We start from the raw sequence: 17,895 nt of genomic DNA on the forward strand, positions 1-17,895 counted from the left end.
GTTTGATGATTTTTAAACTTTATTTACGAGGTAATTGTATGCACATAGGAATGAATCCTTTTATTGAAGATATTTATTTCTATGAAAGATGTTGCACCTGCAATCAAAGAATTCCCTCAACCAGGAATTAAATAAATTTTGAGCTCGATAAGATAACAGTGATGTGCCTTTGAGCATTTGCTAGGCAATGTTTAACACTAAGTAAACGCTGGAACTGACTAATTTATTATCGAAGAAGATTAGTCAAGACGTTTTGGAACAAGTTTAAACCAGAAGCCGCATTCGCAGCGTCGAGGAGAGCCTTGGTGCAACCACATCCAATTTATAGAAGTGGCTTCTTCTTCGCAAATACAACCAACCAGACGACTATCGAATGCACTAGGTACCAAAGTTGGGCAATCCTTAGTGCTTGGTCCCCGTTTGATCACATTCATATCAAATGGGTCCTAAAACATCACCCAATTTTATTTAATATCAATTCCATATTAGCTTAGTATAGCTTGAGATACGTCTTGTTAGCACTGACACGGCTGCTGTCATTAAAGCATTCAAACATATCGTTTGGCATTAACTAGTTAACGATCGTTAGTTAAAAATATATCTAAATAAATTATCGAACGAGCAAGATATGTTTGAAAGCTTTCCAACAAAAATTCTCATATTTTGAACTATTAATTCATTATTAAGGGGAAAAAAAAAATACATAATTGCTATGAATAAATGCCAGGTTTGGCATAAAGTGACAGTATATCCCACAAGCAGGAGAAATGCAAAAAAAAAAATAATCACATTAAACATTTCTGTGGTGTATGGGATACTTACATCATTACCAGCCATCTTCTGAAGCAGCTCATACTTCTCTAAGCCTGTGGCAAGTTCCAGAGGATCCGGCAGAGCTGTGAAACGTTTATACAATCTATGTGATACTCTCGCCTCAACCAAAATCTTTAAGATTTAAGCATGTACAAAATCCATCGACGGCCGCCTTTTAAGTTACGTAATGTAATGACAATTGTACCTAGACATACTTTCTAAGAAAATTGTTACTGGCTCAAAAATTGTAGCGAGTCACTCACTTGATGTTTTTGCTGGCCTCGTAGTCGAGTACAGCAACGAAGGGCGTGCAATTCGTAAAATTCCTCTTCCATATAATGCCATTTTGTATAACCGAGCACCGCAACGTCGACTGCTTTGGACTGCTTCGCCTCTTTGCCTCTTTCGACCCAGTGAGTTTGTATCTAGAGGGGAAACCGGGGAAACTGCGATGCCAATATCGGGAAAGTGCGAGGTATAAAGAAAGGAAGGTATGTACCCACTTTGCTACCAACATCTCCCGTGACGTTTGGCAAAATGTCACGCTTCTAGATGTTTCAGTTACGGAGGTGGCAGCACCGTGCAGTAGGTAGAAACTAGGAACCGCGGCCGTTTTCATCTTCACTCTGCTCTTTCAACGATCAAAATGAGATGATACGAAAGGGAAGTAATGGCAGAGAATCTCTGGTAATGGGTTAATATCCTAATAGGTTAGGAACGTTTGGGAACGTCGAGAGGAAAGTAAATATCAAATTAAGACGAGGTGAATTTAGATACTGCATCCTCAGTTTTTTACGAGTGTAAAAATGGCAACGTCGACAAAACATCGCTCGGTTACCCCGTTTCTGGCTGCTATTCGGAAATTCCTCCGAGGAGTAGGTGTATTATTTACATTTTTAAACAAGCATCGTTCAAATTACATAACAAAAATGTTAGCTTCAATTTGAAAAATACGATTTGCCTTGCCATGCTGTAACACCTTGTAAGGTAACCATTTCATATTTTAGAAAGGTCATACTAATTCTCTTCGCTTTGCGGATTTAATTGCCGCCCGTGACCAACCACCACCAGATGTTCCTGGAGGACCGTATCATAAAACCACTGATATATATTATTTTACAAGAGATGCAAGACGAGAAGTCAAACCACCGACTGTACTTGAGCTTAAAAGACAGATCGAATCCGGGTAACTATATTATTTGATTTGGTTGAGTTTTCTTACAATGAAATTAATATTATTAATACTCGTAATTTAGTGATCAGGCAAAGAAAGTACCTAAACTAATTGCCCCTGGAAAAAAGTGGGATTGGGACTAACCAGCGTCATGGAGTAAGTTATAATTGAATAGTGTATCATTGAGTACTAATAGTATAATGGATTAATATTAGAAACATGTGTGTTTGTACATAGAATCCATTAAAACATAATATACAGCTTATTGACTTTATCAATATTTTGTCTTTTCCATATTCTATTGAATAAATTATTTGAAGACACTTTACTATTTTTCTAATGCATGTGGGACAACAAAAGTAATATAACGATCTGTCTTTTCCTCATATTAGTATGTACATTTATATATTATTTCAACGTTCAGTGGTTAACAATTTACAATATAAGAATCAATAAATGATGGAATGTATCGCACCGCTTACAATTCACAAATATCGTCATGTGGATTCTTATCCAATGATAAATATTCATGTATGTGTTACATTGTTTAAATTTTTACATTCACAACACAACAAGAAGTCATGGAATCTATTGTACACATATATACCAGTACAATTATACAATTAATTTTCCAGTTGTAGGAACACTTGTACGACAAGGTGATTAGATCGTAATATATTCCACTTGAACAATTGGACGTAAACTAGTAGGGAATTTGATTTTGATGAAACTGTATTATATCGTAGGCCTTGGTACGGAAATTTAGGAAGCTGCTGCGAATGATATTCAACATAAAGACAGAAGCTTCTCGATCAGTGGCCACTGGGGCGAACCTGCTGCGAAGCAACTTGATTGTCTGTCCACGAAAACAGGGTAGACCAGTGTCTAGCATCAAGGATACAAGCGAAATAATTGCTTCTTGGTATGGTCTAGCGAACAAAGACAAAACAATAATAGGAAAATTCGCATAATTAATTAACTTATCATTATTAAACATTTAAACTCACACTATCGTGTCCCACTTACCTAACTGCAAGAAAAGCTTGTACACATAATTCCATGAACCATCGGAATGGTGCGGCTTCCATCTTTCCACCCATCACCAATACCATCTCATCCGTAAGCTTAATATTAGGCTCAATTCTTAGATTTCTGCCAGGGGAACTTTCAAACATAAAACCAAAATCAATGTGTATTATGTGGCCATCTTTGTCCAACATAATGTTGCCATTGTGTCGGTCTTTGATCTGTAAGAGATACGTAATGACACTGTACGCTGCCATTGACTTGACGAAATTTCGCCTTGCTGTCTGAAACTCTTTCGTCTGTTCATCTCCGTATTTCGTGATGAAGTATTCATACATGCCAATGTCCGTCTGTCTTCCAAGTTGGTCTCGTGACTCTGCGTCGGGAACACATTCGATGACGCCACACTAAATCGATTTCATATTAGTATACAATGTATAGGATTATAAACAGTCATTACGATATGAAAAGTTCTAAAAGCCTTACCCCAGGTGCTGTTGCGACCACTCTATACGGATACAAATAGAGATCCAAACCAACTTTTTGAAAAATATTTTTGAAAATCCCGATTACTTGAAGGGCTAGCATGTCTTGTCTGACATCGTCCCCGACTTTGAATATAGCCGCTTGCCATGTCTCTGGTGCGGCATTAACTTTCGATTCGATGGAACCATTTGCGGATACCATCATAGCAATGTTCTCCAACTCTTTGATCCCATAACGCTGTACTTTGAAACGAGCAAGGAAAGGAGCTTTCGCCGCGCTACAAAAGCAGAACAATAAATAATGAAATGATACAGAATTATCGGAGTGCCGTTTCATTACCTCTGCATGGGTCGCCCACTGTCATAGTCGATATCAACGACCATAGCCTCAGGATTGGAAGGTAAATAACACCCGTGCTGTACTTTAATCCTGCGCAATGCCTCCAAACAAGCTTGTCTCCGTTCATGCCCCTTCGGGTATGGTCTGATCTCACCTGAGATATTTGTGATTTTATCGAAGAAATCAAATTCTCGCTCGTAAAACTGTTTCGCCGGGCCTGAGAGAGAACTCAGAATGCTCCTAACTAGGGAGTCCAGAGTGTCGTAGAGATCTGGATCCTTCAATTGCTTGTCCTCGTCCATGAACATGTTCGTGTGCATATTCCATATCAACTGATGCGCCACGATCTGCGAGCAAATTACATTTTATTCTTTTATTCACAATTAATGTTAACTAATATTGAAGGCAGATGGCTATGCGTCCCGCGAACCCACCTGCGAGCGTTTTGCGATTGCCTTTATGAACTCGATCACGTAACCCATGGAATCGTGTCGAACCGCTTGCACGAGTTGCGGTATATAATAGAGGACCGCATCGGCTGGATAACTCGCCAAGACTCGAACGGCATACTGCGCAGAAATAGGATGGTGCGGAAACTGTCTAGAGAAGTATGCAAGAGCCTGAATTGGAGACACCTCGGCCCAAGTTAACATGTACACCAACTGAAAGAAGAAACGTCAGTAGATTTACTACTAAATGTAAACATTTGCATTTTTTTATTTTTTTTTATTTAATCCGTCACCTGCACCGGAGTAGTTTTCAACACAAGGAAGTACAGTGAACCAACCTCGGGTGCATCGTTCAGCAGGCTTTCCGTAGTGACGAGATACTGCAGAGCCTCTGGCACGTGCATCACAGGGACTGGTTTCAATCGGATCAATCGAGTAACCTCTCTGACTATGGTTTCCAAATTCTTCAGTCGAACCGGAAGAAAAACAACGAGGACCGGACTGATCTCCCAAGCGAGTCGCGTGTAATCCCGCCAACGGTCGTTCATCGCCTTTGAGCGCCATTCCGCGATGCTGTCTTCTCCGGGCAGAGCAAGGTCTTGCCTGTCGCCAGGATTGCGCCACACCTAAGGTGTACAAAGGAAATGAATTGCCTCGTTAACGTATCAGACCACGAAACGACATCACAAAGAAATCAGGCTCCACGTACGAGTAGTAATTCTATCTCCACTGCTAGTAACTCGAGGATAAGGTTGCGCTTCTTCAGGTAGTTCTTAACGAATACGCTCGTGCTGACGACACGTTTGCTGCGATTACTTCGTTTCCCCAGAGTGTTGCTGCTAACGGACAGAGGAACGGTGTTGATCCACCCTGAGGTCGGAGGGAACGTTTTCCCGAGGTCGTTCCCGGTTGGGGTCGATGCCCCTAACATCATCGCGTCGTTCTGGACGATCACGGGCGGTCCACTTTGAGGCCTAACGGTGTCAAAGTCACTCTCCCCAGTGGCCATCAGGTACTTCTTCTCGCTGTGCATCACCTGTTCCGGCGGGAAATCCGTAGATTAATGCCTTACTGGTCGGCCTCAGTTTCGGGAAATTGATCCGGATCCACCTACCTGCCAGAAGCGTATGAGGGTGACGATATCCTCGCGAATTTCTTCGAGTTTCTGCGTGGGAGTCTGCCTCTCTCTACAGAAGTAATCCAAGCAATTGGAGTATACCCGCTCTCGCAGTACGACTTTGCTTAAGGACCTGGAGGATCGGTTTGGTATTTAAGAGACAACGTTATAGGCGTGACTGTTTAAAGCCAGTGACGAGTGAAAGAGATTAGATCTTGACCTAGGTAAGACGTCTCCTTGAAGAAGCAATAGGCCGCACGAGAGGAGCTTGAAGCGCACCCCGACCGCGGCAATGTGCCGGTTCCAGCCCTGTTCCTCCCCGGACGCACCAACCGTCATTGGTAACGATCGATACAGCAGCATGGCGATCATCTCCACGGTCTCCTGGCAGCAATACTTGGCCGTCTCTATGAGCTCTACAATGAAGGTTACCCAGATCTCGTGCGGCTTGACATACGGTGCTTGAGGCTCGAGCTTGCAGCCTTCATAAGCGGCCAACGGGCTGACTTCCACGACCTCCCTCGAGAACAGACCCATCCTCCTGTCGACCGTGCTCTGCCAGGCCGCGAGCATCTCTTGCAGGAAGCACAACTTCAAGTCGGGCCGCGATGTCAGGATCCACTTCCAGCACTCCACCGCTGTCGTCATGGCTTCGGCGGTGAACAGCTCTACGTGCGAAAATGCCACCGTGTGCAACAACCTCCTGTCGATCCCTGCAATTCATTGCGACACGTGAAAAATATCTCATAAATTACAATACTCGTGTTCGTTCGTTTACCCGGAATTGCGATGAGGAGAGCCGTCGCCCGCCACAAAGCACCGCGATGTTGGGCGTCATCGCGGGCTCGACCCGCCTTCGTCAGCAGATCGATCAGCAGATCGGATACATGAGTGAAAGGAACTTCCTCGTCCGTGCCCTTATTCGAGGCTTCACCGTCGGCCACTTCATAGGGCAGGTTGAGCATCCCGGCCACCTCGCCCGCGTACCAGGATCGGGTAGACATCATCGACAGGAGCCAGCTCTTCGTTTTCGCGTCAACCAAACGCTTGTCCAGCGTATTTGCCTGTGTGGATCGTATGAAGACAGTACGAATACTGGTGAACATTTTGCAGCCTTAACGTTCTCGTATAGTCTTACAGGCAATGGCATTTCCAGGATCACCGAGAGAACGAACTCGTGCACCGAGTACACGGCTAGCTCTAGGCCTCCTTGCTGTCGCACCGCGAAAGTGGGTATCTGGATCATGATCAGGTACTCCTGCAAGTGCGATCGTGTTGCCTGCAAGGCCCACTTCATGGCCTCCCGGACGATTCCCTTACAACGTGCCATGAAGTCCTTCACGATCATCTGTACAAGGAGAAAGAATTATGGAAACATCTTATTGTCTGCACAAGCATTATCCGAAAATGACTCGTACCTCTCTCGCCTCGACCGTCTCCATCAGTTGGATGCTGAACTCTGTACCGGGTATTCGCAGTACCGGCGATTCTTCGTTCGGGTCGAGTTGCAAAGAAAAGGTGAGCACCTAAGGAGCAAGAATAGAAGACAAAGGGGTAATTAATTTGTGACAAATCAAGGATAAACCCGTGTCTACGAAATTTCGGGATACCCACTTGCAATATATCCAGCATGCTCCAGAGAACTCTGCAATTCCACAATAAATGAGGAAACGCGTCGACTAGCCCACTGAGATAGGTGTCAGCCACTCGTCTGATTTGTTTGTGCACGTGATTAAAATTTACAAGGAGCAACTGAACATGATTCTCCAGCTCTCGTTCCCTCCGCTCGTCCTTGGGCTTGCGCTGCATCACGTCCTTAAATTTCGCGAAGACCGATTCACCGACGCTGCACATGCATTGCCACATGCCGCTCTTGTCTTTCTGCAAAGCGGTATCGCTCAGGTATTCCATGATCGGCTGTAAACTTGGCTCCGGACTGTACATGACTCTCAGCGTCTCCAACCAGTAAACGGAGAGCAGATAAGTGCACTGGGCAAATTGCAGTTTGTTCACGTAAGCTGACACGTCGCTAGATCTGCGATTAAGGAGCGAAGGATTATTAACGAGCGACCCGCAAATACATTATACGGACAACGATCCAACGAATCCTTACCGACTACTCATCTTCAATATTTGACTTCGCAGCTCTTGCAGCTCGTTTACCGAAACGCTATCGTTCCTCACCGCGGAGGTGTATTGTAGCTCGCGCATCTCGAGACGCGAGCTCGTTTGCGAGACAAGAGAGGGCGACTTGACGGCGATCTCTTTGACGCCTTCGTACCATTCGGACGGCCACAATCGGGTCTGAGATTTGTCAGCCGCAAATCCGAGGACCACGCAGTACAGCCAGAAGTCTTTGAAGAGCTTCAGTACTCGTGCCCGAGGCTGTCGAATCGGCGGCAGGCGACGAATGAGCACCGCGATCACTGGGATCAACACACCCAAACTGCCCGCACTGCTGGATGCTTTCTGCGAAGACAGGAAGATTAAGCGGAATACAGGAAGCTCAAGAAACTTCGTTCGCGTGTACGGAGCATTTTACCGAGCCATCTTACCGTCGTCGTGACGCTGTTGGATCCTTTGTCACTGGCACGTTTACCACCTAGGCCAAGCTGAACGAAAAGCTCAAGGAGGCGAATCAATAATTCATTCAACTCCGCCTCACCCTGAAGATTAGCGGCTATATTTGCAAGTGCATTTATCACAGCCCCCGATACGTGGCGATATTGCTTGCACTCGTCGCTGGAAGCGTATGCTGCACTACTCGATTCAACTGTGATGGTCATGAACATGCGAATGATCTCCTCGTATACCTGTTAATGCGGACGGATGAGATATATAGACTCTTTTCAGGAAATCGTCAACAATTTTAGTATCCTCACGCGTACTTCACACTTTGAGATAATCATACATCCCAGCTGATCGACGATGAGAATGTCCAGGTCACTTGGTACTCGGCAAAATCGTTGCTGGAAGAACTGGAGTATCGTCTTCGAGGTATCCTTCAGAGCTACGGCAACGTGCCCCAACATAATGACGATGTTGGTCTTAATGAGTTCGCTCACTGCTTTATCCTCTCCTTCGCTGTACGATTTAAACGATGCAAATGAAGTAACGTAAGGCAAAGGTACATGCAACATTCTTACCTGTCACATTCCTCCGCGGTGAAGAGACGATTGGAGACACTTGCTACCAATGCCGGGACACAATAAGGATCTACGGAATGGGCTGATTCCAGAGCGATGCATAGATTCTCAATCGCTGCATCTCGTAACCTCTCGAAGGCCATTTGAGTCGGTGAGGCAGTCTTCTTATCTGCTTTGGACTCCTTATCTTGAACTGGGAGTAGCAATATTTTGTCAATATTGGATAAATGCAGATCAGTATTGGCCGACGAGGACATCAACGTATCGGTCAGATACTAACCAATCACTTTAAATCGATGATCTTTTAGAAAACGATCACCGTGCGGTATATGCAATTTCAGAAGGATCGGCGAGGGAGTTACAAGAAAATCTCGTAGATGATAAATAGACGTCGCAGCGATATTTGGAAATTTCTGAGCCAACTTTCCCAGTCCTTCGAGGCAGACCATTAGCAACGGCATGTGAGCCAACACCAACTTATGTCCGTGGTTGGAATTGATCTTCTCCGTGAGACGTGAACACAAACTGTCGGCACCTGCAAATGAGAATGAAGCTACTTGCACTCTGTTTCATCCGAATCTCTGTACAAGTATATAGCAAAGATACAACAGAATAACAGTAGAATGTAAAGAAAGGAGACATTAGTAGTATCACTATACTGCAATACGCCCGAGGAATTAAAAAGAATTAGAGACGGATTCTTGCATTCCCTCAAGATTCAAGGTAATTCGTCCTGTCTTTTCGAGCGTATCATGTAAGATCTGTTACTTCTTCAGTGTCGTTATGTTTAGTTAAAGTCGACCAAAGAACAATATGAGCGTTAGTATGAACATCGCAGGGTTATTCAAGTAGCAAGGGTTCAATCCAAAAGTATCACAGGGGTAATTCGAGATACCCGCGCCAATCAGCATGGAACTCAGGTCCGCGTACAGTGCGGGCAAATCGTACTCCTCGCTCGCTGGAAAAATATTGTTACAATTTATTTACCACTTGTCACATCCGAATCGCGAGCTCACGTCTAGAAGTCGAGAATGTCATCGAGCCAGAGACATAAACAACGTAAATGGGCAAGCCATGTATTAAATTTAATGGCAATCCCTTCCCGAATTAATGTAATCAAAATGGGAAGATACACGTACACATGATGGAGTAAGATGAGGACATTTATGAAGAAGTTCCCTGGCCGAATGTTATAACGAATCGTATATCATTACATAACGACGGTTATGATAGATTAAATGGAACCATATATCATCGACGGATCTTTCTCGTTATTAATGTTACGGTGTACTAAACAGAACATTGTCGTAGATAAAAACAGCTTACCTGTTTCATCACCGATAGCCCAGACTAGAAGGTCCACGCAAGCCGAGTTAGCCATGACATTGACTTTAAACTTGTTGACCGTCCGGAAATTCGTATCCATGTCTTCTCGTTCACTTGCATCGTGCTGACGTGACTGTAACTCAGTCTGGCCCGAAAGAAACAGGCCCTTTACGAATTCCTGAACGTCACGGGTAAAAGGCGCCGGTAAATCGCACTGATTTTGTAACAATTCACGTAGAAGAGCTACCATCACTAAATTCATGGTTTCTCTGAACGTGCGGTATGGAAATATTTGTACTAAACCAGAATTGTAGACCTGTAATTATAATGGAACATTAGAAACGTATCTACACATCGAGGATACATAAAAGACAATCAAGTAACAAACCTGTTGTGCTTCCTCGTCTAGAAATTTTAAAACATCTTTAGTCAACAGTTTTTTTGCCAGGGCCAATACACTTTGTAAATGCAGTACACTGAATTGCAACCCTGTTCGCCTTTCGGGACTTTCGTTGCATCTCATTTGTGGAAACTGATTGAAACTTGATCCATACCTAGTGAAAAAATATATAGCCGGATCGTACGGCACGGATAGGTAACACTGTAACGAAGGCCTTTTGGACGACGAATGATCGTGGTCTACCGTTGACGACATAGATTGTAAGCCATCGATTGCTGATTGAGGATTTAAATTGCCACTGAGTGATCGCGGAATGATCGGACGAAAATTTGAAAAATTGCGATACTTCTTATCTGCTGGTATGCCATTTTCACCGTGGGAAGCAGGAATGGGTGGCTCTGGACGTGGAAAGATACGACACAGCAGAGGTGGATCGTAACATGCGAATCGACCCATAGACCGTGCTAATCCAATTAATATCGGCACAAGGCACTTACATAAAGACACTGAAAAAAATATCCAAGCTCATGTCGTGTTGTTCTCATTGAAACTAATTAAAGCGTGAATCAAAACGCTTACCCTTTGCTTGCATCCCCCTATTACCATCTTGATCTTTAGATCCACGTATGAGATTGGTTAACACTGCTAATATTTCTACTTGGGTGGATATAATTTCTTCTCGTGAAGATTCTATTCGAGCAGCTACATCACTCAGCAACGTGTTTAAGCAGAAGCTGAAGCGTTCCGCTACGGGTACTCTTTCCGAAGGCGTATATCTTACTTCGTCCAACCAGACTGCTTTAGGAAGACCACGTAACAACCGCAATAGATAGGGCAAGATTTTATCCTTGTGTTGAAGACCAGATTCCAAAAAATAAATCCCAAGCGCGATAGTTGCGTCTTGACCTCGCTGGTCCAAACGAAACACGCCTTGAGCAGAGTCTTGGGGACATCTTCTGAATAATTGATTTATCTGTAATTACATATAACATTTACAAAACTAATGTTCTTTAATCCCGATGATAACATCACATAATTATAGAAATTTATAAAGATACAGATGAATCATTGGAAAATATGATGCCACTCATGGTCATCCGTTTTATCCACTACTTTGTGACTTTTCTAAGATAACTTGAACGCAAATGATTGTGCTTATTATTACAGTATTCATGTCATCAAAAATAATGACAGGAAGCAGACAGACTTAACCTGTTTTACCCGTCGAAAACAATTTCGTAGTAATTCGACAAACGATCGGTTGTCACTGTGAATTAATGAATTATAAATAAAGGTAGGATTATTAAAAATGTACGACTTACCTTTTCCCACGGTGTAGGTTTGATTGCCGCGAGACATCTTGCTAAATGTCGGACGGTTTTTGAGAAGAACAGCTTCTCATCCGCCGCCATGTTTTCTATTAATTCTAACTGATCAGTCGGGTGACATTTCTTCTGGAAGAGATACTACCGTATGAAGCCGATATTTCATTAGCGCTACAGCAACAAGTTATAGAGCGATGAAGCGCGAATAAGAGGTTTTAATTGGCTGTAGAGAACATACGGTGGAAGTTCCCCCATTTCGTTGTTTCTCTATAGCCAATCGGAATCTCTTCGTCCCTTCGTTGCTTGTCGTCGCTGCGCCAATGAAATATCGGTGGTCTGAATGTGTGTACCCGCTCGTACCAGGTCGTATGTGAAGTAGTTCCGGTTAGTAGTTGTTAGATGTCAGCGGCTGCGGATAGTTGCAATACATGGTGAATGGGTACACTCTGCTACTGTCTGCTACTTCGTGCTCTAATGAAGAAAAGATAGGTTTCCGAATGATTTTCAAAAGTTTAACCAAGTTTAACCGTAAACGTTGAATGACTGATCTGGTGAGAACATAAGTTTAAACGAAGAATTAAGTATTTAATAAGTAGTTGAAACTTTCCGGCATATATTACTCAGGCTAGGAAAGCATGTGGGTCGGGCAATAATCCTCCGGTGAGAAAAATGAAATTTACAAATGTATAAACTTCGGTGTTTTAGGTTAATTCCGTAGTCTTGCTCCTGTTGGCGCAATCCTTGATAATATTACATGGCTTGATGATTTGTCTCAGTGATTTGAGAATACGTCGAAGCTGCTGAGATGAGTGACCTAATAGATTTAAGTAGCCCGGATTCAAAAAATAGTGGGATTCTGAAGTTAGCATCTCCTTTAATACCAACTCCTACTGTTTCTACAAACGACGAAGGCAGCGTTTCATCGAATTTAGAGACCGTTGGAAAACTCAACAGCTTGGAGAATAACCCATTTGATAAGGTCTTCCATGAAACAGCAGAATACATAAGTAAAAAGAATGATCCGTTTGAGATAGTTCTTGAAAAAGTGTTAAAGTCCAAAGAAGAATGTGTTAATTCAAAAGCCCATTTCATGAAGTTCAAAGATGATTTTACTCCCAAGCGAACGAGGCATTCTGATATTCTAAAGATGAATAAAACATTAGATGATTCTTTAATTGAACTGGTACCAAATTCATCGTCAAGCAGAAAATATGGGTTTACCTTGTCAGAAAATGAGAGTCTCGTACATGATCTTAATAATACTAGTTTACTCAGTGAAAACTATCAAAAAAGTGAATTGAGTAATTTTTTATTGAGAGAAGGATTTAAACCACCAAACATTATGATATGTCCACCCAGTCCTATTGACTTATCGATATTAAATAATTCTGCCATGAATGACTCGCTAATGGAAAGCAGCCGTAACACTTCAGAAGAAGATCAGATTAAATATCTCATTGCTCAAAGAGTATCGATCATTGAAAAAGGCACAAACAAAAGTGAATATTTAGCCAAGACTAATGACTTTAAGAAACATAAACTTTGGAGATCCTTATCCCATGGGGATAAACTGTCCCCTAAGGCAAAGATACCTTTCAAGCAGAGGACTCAATCCATAGTTGAGTCGCTCAAAGTGGGAAAACCTGATAGTGAAAGTTCATTGAGTAATCCTTCAATTCTCTCAGATGATCCATTTAATACAGCATTTTTAATGAGACAAATGAGTAACAGTTCCGTTGGTACCGGTCTTTCGAGCATTTCGTCTATATCGAGACTAAACTCTGATTCATCGTGGTTTAAATCGTCGTTATCAGTTTTTTCTGATGGCACCATGAATCAAGCCTTTCTAAGAGATGATTCAAAGGATGGCAACAATACAAGGAGTGAAACATCGAGACTGAATTCTGCTTCTTTAGTATTTAATAAATCTCCAGTTTTACATAGTGGTTCTGCGAATCAACTCTTTCAAAACAATAGTCAAGGGAATGAAATGTTAAATGCAAAATCTCCTTATTCGCTTTCTGTTAAATCTACCAGTTCGTTAGGGTTAAATGTTCCTTCGAAACAGCCAATTGCCATTTTTGACTTGGCAGAAAAATTTCAAAAACTTAGAATGCAGTCGGAAACACCATCTACTACTACCAGCCTTGATGGCGCATCGACTACAGGCACAGTTAAGACATCTATTATAGAAAACCAGTGCACGGATAGGAGCAAGTTAATAGACATAGATGATTTTATAACTCCTGCAGTCTCGACATCTTTGCATCAGAATTGCAAGAATTCATCATCCACCAGTTCAACTCCAGATTCTGTGTTCTTTGTAGGTTCCAAAGAAAATATTAAATTCTTCGGGCATATCGAGGTTATTCATTGACATTCATTACAGGAAAACAGCAGCATTGATAAATCAATATTGTTCCAAGCCAAGGCACTTGCAAAAACATTTGAGCAATTAGCAGAAAAAACTGTGTCGGGTTGTAAGTAACCTTTCCATAACGTTAGTTCCAGTTATCTGAATAAAATATATTTTTCACATTTAATTTTAACAGCTTGTAGTAGTGGCGATGATTTGGTATCTAGTCAACCTCAATGGAATTTTGATCTACTGCCGGTATCGGATGATGAACAAGTCGTAGATAACTTAATTGAGTTACCTCCGTCGCCAAACGCAGCTTCAAACCCCAGTGCAAACACTGAATTACAAATTGTGAAGGAAAGTTCATTGCAAAACTTAAACGACCTTAAAAAAGACAAGAACACGATCAAAGAATTAGAAATGGAATTCATTGATCCCCTATCTACCGAAAAGAAAGCCGTTGCAGCTACATTACTGTTAGATCTCCAAAAACTAATTAAGACAGAACACAATTCCAAGGCAAAGAAGTTGCTCGATAATTTGGAGAAAGCTCTTGGGATTAATTATGTGAGCAATGTTGAATTATTGACAACTTGTTTGCAAAATACCAATGATTTAACAAAAAGTTCTCGAACATCAGACGGCCAAGTGGACTCCGTGGATGATATGAAAAACGATAGCGCTGATAATAGCCGGGAAGAAAACCTAAACATAATATCGTTGGAAAGTACGAAGGAGTTTGAACAACAGGAAAGTACAAACTTAAGCGATAATCTTAATACGGATAAAGAAATTAATAAAACCAATAAATCTCTTATTTTTGTAAACGAAGGGCTTGCGGACATTTCACCCATAGAGAATACACATTCTGAAAGATCCGTGGAAATGATTTCCGATGATTCCATAAATATTGAAAAGAAAAGAGGGAGAAGTACAGCTGATGAAAAAATGGCAATGGAACTCCTTGTTAGTTTGGGAAAAGTTTTAAATGGTCAGAATGTTGATTCTTCAACGATGTCATTACTGCAAAATTTAGGAAAGGTTTTAAATTTTGCTACCAGTCAATCTAATTCCGAATATGAACAAATTGATGATCGATGTCCTCCAAAAATTGCGAAAGTAACCCCATCAATGAATACATTTAACAAGCAACAAGTTAATTCATCTGAACAACAGCCACGTTTACCAAAATCAGCAAGTAGAAGAAGTTTGGATTCAACGATGCATACAAGTAAAAGAAATGTAGACTTATCAGCAAATGTAAGTTAATTTTTTTAATGGAACCTTTTATTAATTCAGAAGCTTTTAATGATTTTTCATGTACGTCGTATTTATCTGTTCTATTATATGCGTAAAATAGCCAAAATCGGTCCCTGAAAAGACTCTCAGAAGGAGTATCTCTATAAGCCAAACAACTACTAGTGCCAACAAAATAGCCAATTCGCCTATTGCAAAGGATAAGCATATGCCGCAATTGAAAGAGGTAAAAAAACGTTTCTCAAGTGATCCCGGTTTTGGTGTAACGACCGATGCTAAGACAAGAGCTGAATTAAGCATAATAAATAAAAAGACCCCATTAATGAAAGGTTTGTAACTGTCATTGAACTATTTCCATAATGCGAATGATTAATCATTAATATTCTTTTATAGATAATAGATCAAAGTCTATCACCATACCCGAATTGCAGACTAGTAAGTCGTCGAGAGTAGTAAATGTGGTAAAGAATAAATTGAAGAAAAAAACAAACCCTGAGATATTGGGTAAAAAGGGTCCGTTGAGAGCACTTGTGCCATTAGGCAGCATGCAACGTCGAGGTAATACGTTGGAAATTCATATAGAAATAAAAAAAAATTATTGGGCTTAAATGCAGACAAATTAAACGATTTGATTTCACGAAATTATTTTGTCTTACCGTGTTCTGTATATAAAAGCAATACCGATGTTAAGGTAGCTAGTAAGGGAGTAGTTATATTTTAGGTTCATTGGGAAAGAAAGTAGGTCCAACGATGAGTCCAAGTACACCGCCAAAGTCCACTCATGATGCTCCATCAGTTTTCACGGTAACTAGCAGCACACCAAACCCTACGGTGAACATTTCCGGTCCAATGAAATCTCCGAAAAATAAGCCGGTGGCCTCGTCGACTCCGGATGCTGCTAACAAGATTCGCAGAGTCAAGGTTCAAATTTCCCAGGCATCTGCAAAGCGCAACATTTCATGTAATATTTCGCCGGTAACATCAAAGATAAGCGCTAGTAATGGTGACAGTAGCGGTGGCTCAAAGAGAAGTTCAAAAATGTAAGTTATGATAAATTTGCCCTGATAATTATAAATTAAGCCAATAATTTCAGAAATGTAGTAAAAGGGATAATGCCATTTTAAAATAGTTAGATTTCACATATTTTTGTTTCTAAAATCGTACCAATTACTGTAGATCGCGTATTATCAAGTACCTATAGTAAATGTTTTTCAAAAAATGCATTTACAAATGTTTGATGTTCTAATTTAAATAGGAACCTATTTGAACTTATTACAAAACTATTTTATTTGTATTTTTCGTTCGTGCATATGAATAATTGCATGTTCATTATCTAGCTACCGATTAAACAAGACATTGTCTCCGCCGAACGAAAAGACATCTACAGTTCGTCCAGCGGATTCGACCGAGTCCAGTATTCCGAAGTATTCTCCTTTTTCGAGTACCCGAAAAAAGAATTCCTTCAGCGATATAAAGAAGTTACACCGCCGGTCAGAACCGTTTAAATTTGCGATCCCTAAAGATTGTAATAAATTAGAAAAATCACCGACTCCAAGGAACAATAAAGAAGTTGAAGAACTGCAAAGTCCTCTGAAGAATAATAATAAATTGGTCACAAAAATGAAGCCGTCTACCTTGGTTGGTAACTTATGCTTCATTCCCGGTAAATAAGAATAGAATATTCTCAGGCAAATGTACAATTTTAATTTCATTACTGATTTTAGATATCAAAGCTTCGGCGATGTAGTAGTGGAGCAAATATTATCGGAAAGGAGAATCGTCCATGATTAATTTATATTTGTAAGTAACTGCTTTGATCATTGCTCCCTCGTATTATGGAGAATAATATAATAAGATATCAAAAATAAGGCTCATAAAAACCAATTCATTCGTTGGTGTTTTATAAGAATGAGTTGACCACCTCAATCACCTTTGGACGTAATGCAGTATTCTATACGTTTTGTAATAAAATGTTCTTGAACTTGATGCGCTTTATTAATTTATCTCGGTTATTAAGAATACCTAACAGTGGTCGAGATCATTTGCGTTTATAAGAAACACTGACTATCCTATCGCGTCTACGGGAATGCACGTATTATAAATTTAAAATGACTTGAATCCGCCAATTATTTAATCTGCTCTTCCATTTCCTACAGCTTTAAAATTGTTTGGGTAGTAAAGTGCAGGGTTGGGTAATTTCACGATTTTCGAGGTATTGACGTATATTACGTACATGAAGTAGTTTACTGTTGAAACGTAAAAAACCAGGAGATAACGTATCAAATATGGCGGACAAGACAGACATAGGGCATGCGGTATCCGCTAGGTTATAAACATCCATCTTGTCCATTTGTTTCATCCCAAAATATACTTTTTGGTCTTCCATCGTCATACAGTTTGATATAAATATTGGTTACGAATCTCACGACTTCAAATAGCCGTTATCAGCCGTTATAAACAAACGTCAAATGCACATATATGCATACATTTCAAATTTCCAAGGCTGATTTCGAATGTGCGCGGATTTGTGGATGCGTAAAGCGCAATCCCCTTAATATCCAAGAGAATCTCTCTTAGAGGTAAACAGAGATGAGTTGGGAGATTGCTCACGGGCAGGATCGTGCGATCGCATTCTGTGCTGCCATCTGGTTTCGTACGTTAGCTTTCACCGTTTTTTG

General features: G+C 41.1%; 4 protein-coding genes across 6 annotated transcripts; 2 read left to right on the top strand and 2 right to left on the bottom strand.

The window, feature by feature from the left end:
* Position 1: 1 nt before the first annotated feature.
* Positions 2 to 1,271, bottom strand: LOC105704120 (cytochrome c oxidase subunit 5B, mitochondrial-like). The gene is made up of 3 exons (XM_012433071.2): positions 1,077 to 1,271; positions 823 to 896; positions 2 to 446 (listed from the first exon to the last, which is right to left on the bottom strand). The coding sequence occupies exons 1-3, from the start codon at positions 1,156 to 1,158 to the stop codon at positions 240 to 242; spliced, it is 363 nt and encodes a 120-aa protein (XP_012288494.1). The 5' UTR covers positions 1,159 to 1,271; the 3' UTR covers positions 2 to 239.
* A 167-nt stretch (positions 1,272 to 1,438) lies between these two features.
* LOC105704121 (NADH dehydrogenase [ubiquinone] 1 alpha subcomplex subunit 7-like) lies at positions 1,439 to 2,863 on the top strand. Of its 2 annotated transcripts, XM_012433073.2 has the most exons (4): positions 1,439 to 1,688; positions 1,821 to 1,999; positions 2,070 to 2,143; positions 2,734 to 2,863. In XM_012433073.2, the coding sequence occupies exons 1-3, from the start codon at positions 1,620 to 1,622 to the stop codon at positions 2,128 to 2,130; spliced, it is 309 nt and encodes a 102-aa protein (XP_012288496.1). In that variant the 5' UTR covers positions 1,439 to 1,619; the 3' UTR covers positions 2,131 to 2,143; positions 2,734 to 2,863. The 2 variants fall into 2 exon arrangements, with proteins under 2 accessions (XP_012288496.1, XP_012288495.1); XM_012433072.2 differs by lacking the exon at positions 2,734 to 2,863 and having other exon boundaries at positions 1,440 to 1,688; positions 2,070 to 2,261.
* Positions 2,365 to 11,794, bottom strand: LOC105704118 (phosphatidylinositol 4-kinase alpha). Its single transcript, XM_012433066.2, has 22 exons — positions 11,599 to 11,794; positions 10,856 to 11,249; positions 10,265 to 10,782; positions 9,877 to 10,192; positions 8,831 to 9,085; positions 8,551 to 8,743; positions 8,293 to 8,488; positions 7,960 to 8,217; positions 7,518 to 7,873; positions 7,019 to 7,439; positions 6,823 to 6,930; positions 6,543 to 6,752; positions 6,183 to 6,468; positions 5,625 to 6,117; positions 5,402 to 5,537; positions 4,997 to 5,323; positions 4,626 to 4,913; positions 4,273 to 4,500; positions 3,839 to 4,185; positions 3,500 to 3,776; positions 3,014 to 3,420; positions 2,365 to 2,916 (listed from the first exon to the last, which is right to left on the bottom strand). The coding sequence occupies exons 1-22, from the start codon at positions 11,686 to 11,688 to the stop codon at positions 2,691 to 2,693; spliced, it is 6,330 nt and encodes a 2,109-aa protein (XP_012288489.1). The 5' UTR covers positions 11,689 to 11,794; the 3' UTR covers positions 2,365 to 2,690.
* A 295-nt stretch (positions 11,795 to 12,089) lies between these two features.
* Positions 12,090 to 17,203, top strand: LOC105704227 (formin-J). 2 transcript variants are annotated; one of them, XM_012433277.1, is made up of 9 exons: positions 12,090 to 12,152; positions 12,307 to 13,924; positions 13,991 to 14,081; positions 14,154 to 15,220; positions 15,321 to 15,546; positions 15,611 to 15,775; positions 15,939 to 16,257; positions 16,555 to 16,855; positions 16,942 to 17,203. In XM_012433277.1, exons 2-9 carry the CDS (start codon positions 12,407 to 12,409, stop codon positions 17,002 to 17,004), a joined length of 3,750 nt encoding a protein of 1,249 aa, XP_012288700.1. In that variant the 5' UTR covers positions 12,090 to 12,152; positions 12,307 to 12,406; the 3' UTR covers positions 17,005 to 17,203. The 2 variants fall into 2 exon arrangements, with proteins under 2 accessions (XP_012288700.1, XP_012288701.1); XM_012433278.2 differs by having other exon boundaries at positions 12,096 to 12,261; positions 12,378 to 13,924.
* Positions 17,204 to 17,895: the final 692 nt, after the last annotated feature.

This window comes from Orussus abietinus, unplaced genomic scaffold (assembly GCF_000612105.2).
Source record: "Orussus abietinus isolate OABI.00-Male unplaced genomic scaffold, Oabi_2.0 scaffold11, whole genome shotgun sequence".
NCBI classification, from domain to species: Eukaryota; Metazoa; Arthropoda; class Insecta; order Hymenoptera; family Orussidae; genus Orussus; species Orussus abietinus.

What these genes read in the sequence shown, in the direction of transcription:
- LOC105704120 (XM_012433071.2), bottom strand. Translation starts at nt 1,158, where the DNA reads ATGGCATTATATGGAAGAGGAATTTTACGAATTGCACGCCCTTCGTTG. An exon ending in GAGGCCAGCAAAAACATCAA is followed by an intron (nt 897 to 1,076) that starts GTGAGTGACTCG and finishes AACGTTTCACAG; the next exon opens with CTCTGCCGGATCCTCTGGAA. An exon ending in AGAAGATGGCTGGTAATGAT is followed by an intron (nt 447 to 822) that starts GTAAGTATCCCA and finishes GTGATGTTTTAG; the next exon opens with GACCCATTTGATATGAATGT.
- LOC105704121 (XM_012433073.2), top strand. Translation starts at nt 1,620, where the DNA reads ATGGCAACGTCGACAAAACATCGCTCGGTTACCCCGTTTCTGGCTGCT. An exon ending in TTCGGAAATTCCTCCGAGGA is followed by an intron (nt 1,689 to 1,820) that starts GTAGGTGTATTA and finishes TTCATATTTTAG; the next exon opens with AAAGGTCATACTAATTCTCT. An exon ending in AAAAGACAGATCGAATCCGG is followed by an intron (nt 2,000 to 2,069) that starts GTAACTATATTA and finishes CTCGTAATTTAG; the next exon opens with TGATCAGGCAAAGAAAGTAC.
- LOC105704118 (XM_012433066.2), bottom strand. Translation starts at nt 11,688, where the DNA reads ATGGCGGCGGATGAGAAGCTGTTCTTCTCAAAAACCGTCCGACATTTA. An exon ending in ACCGCGGAGGAATGTGACAG is followed by an intron (nt 8,489 to 8,550) that starts GTAAGAATGTTG and finishes TAAATCGTACAG; the next exon opens with CGAAGGAGAGGATAAAGCAG. An exon ending in CAATCGCAAAACGCTCGCAG is followed by an intron (nt 4,186 to 4,272) that starts GTGGGTTCGCGG and finishes ATTTGCTCGCAG; the next exon opens with ATCGTGGCGCATCAGTTGAT.
- LOC105704227 (XM_012433277.1), top strand. Translation starts at nt 12,407, where the DNA reads ATGAGTGACCTAATAGATTTAAGTAGCCCGGATTCAAAAAATAGTGGG. An exon ending in AAAGACCCCATTAATGAAAG is followed by an intron (nt 15,547 to 15,610) that starts GTTTGTAACTGT and finishes ATTCTTTTATAG; the next exon opens with ATAATAGATCAAAGTCTATC. An exon ending in TCAAAGAGAAGTTCAAAAAT is followed by an intron (nt 16,258 to 16,554) that starts GTAAGTTATGAT and finishes TTCATTATCTAG; the next exon opens with CTACCGATTAAACAAGACAT.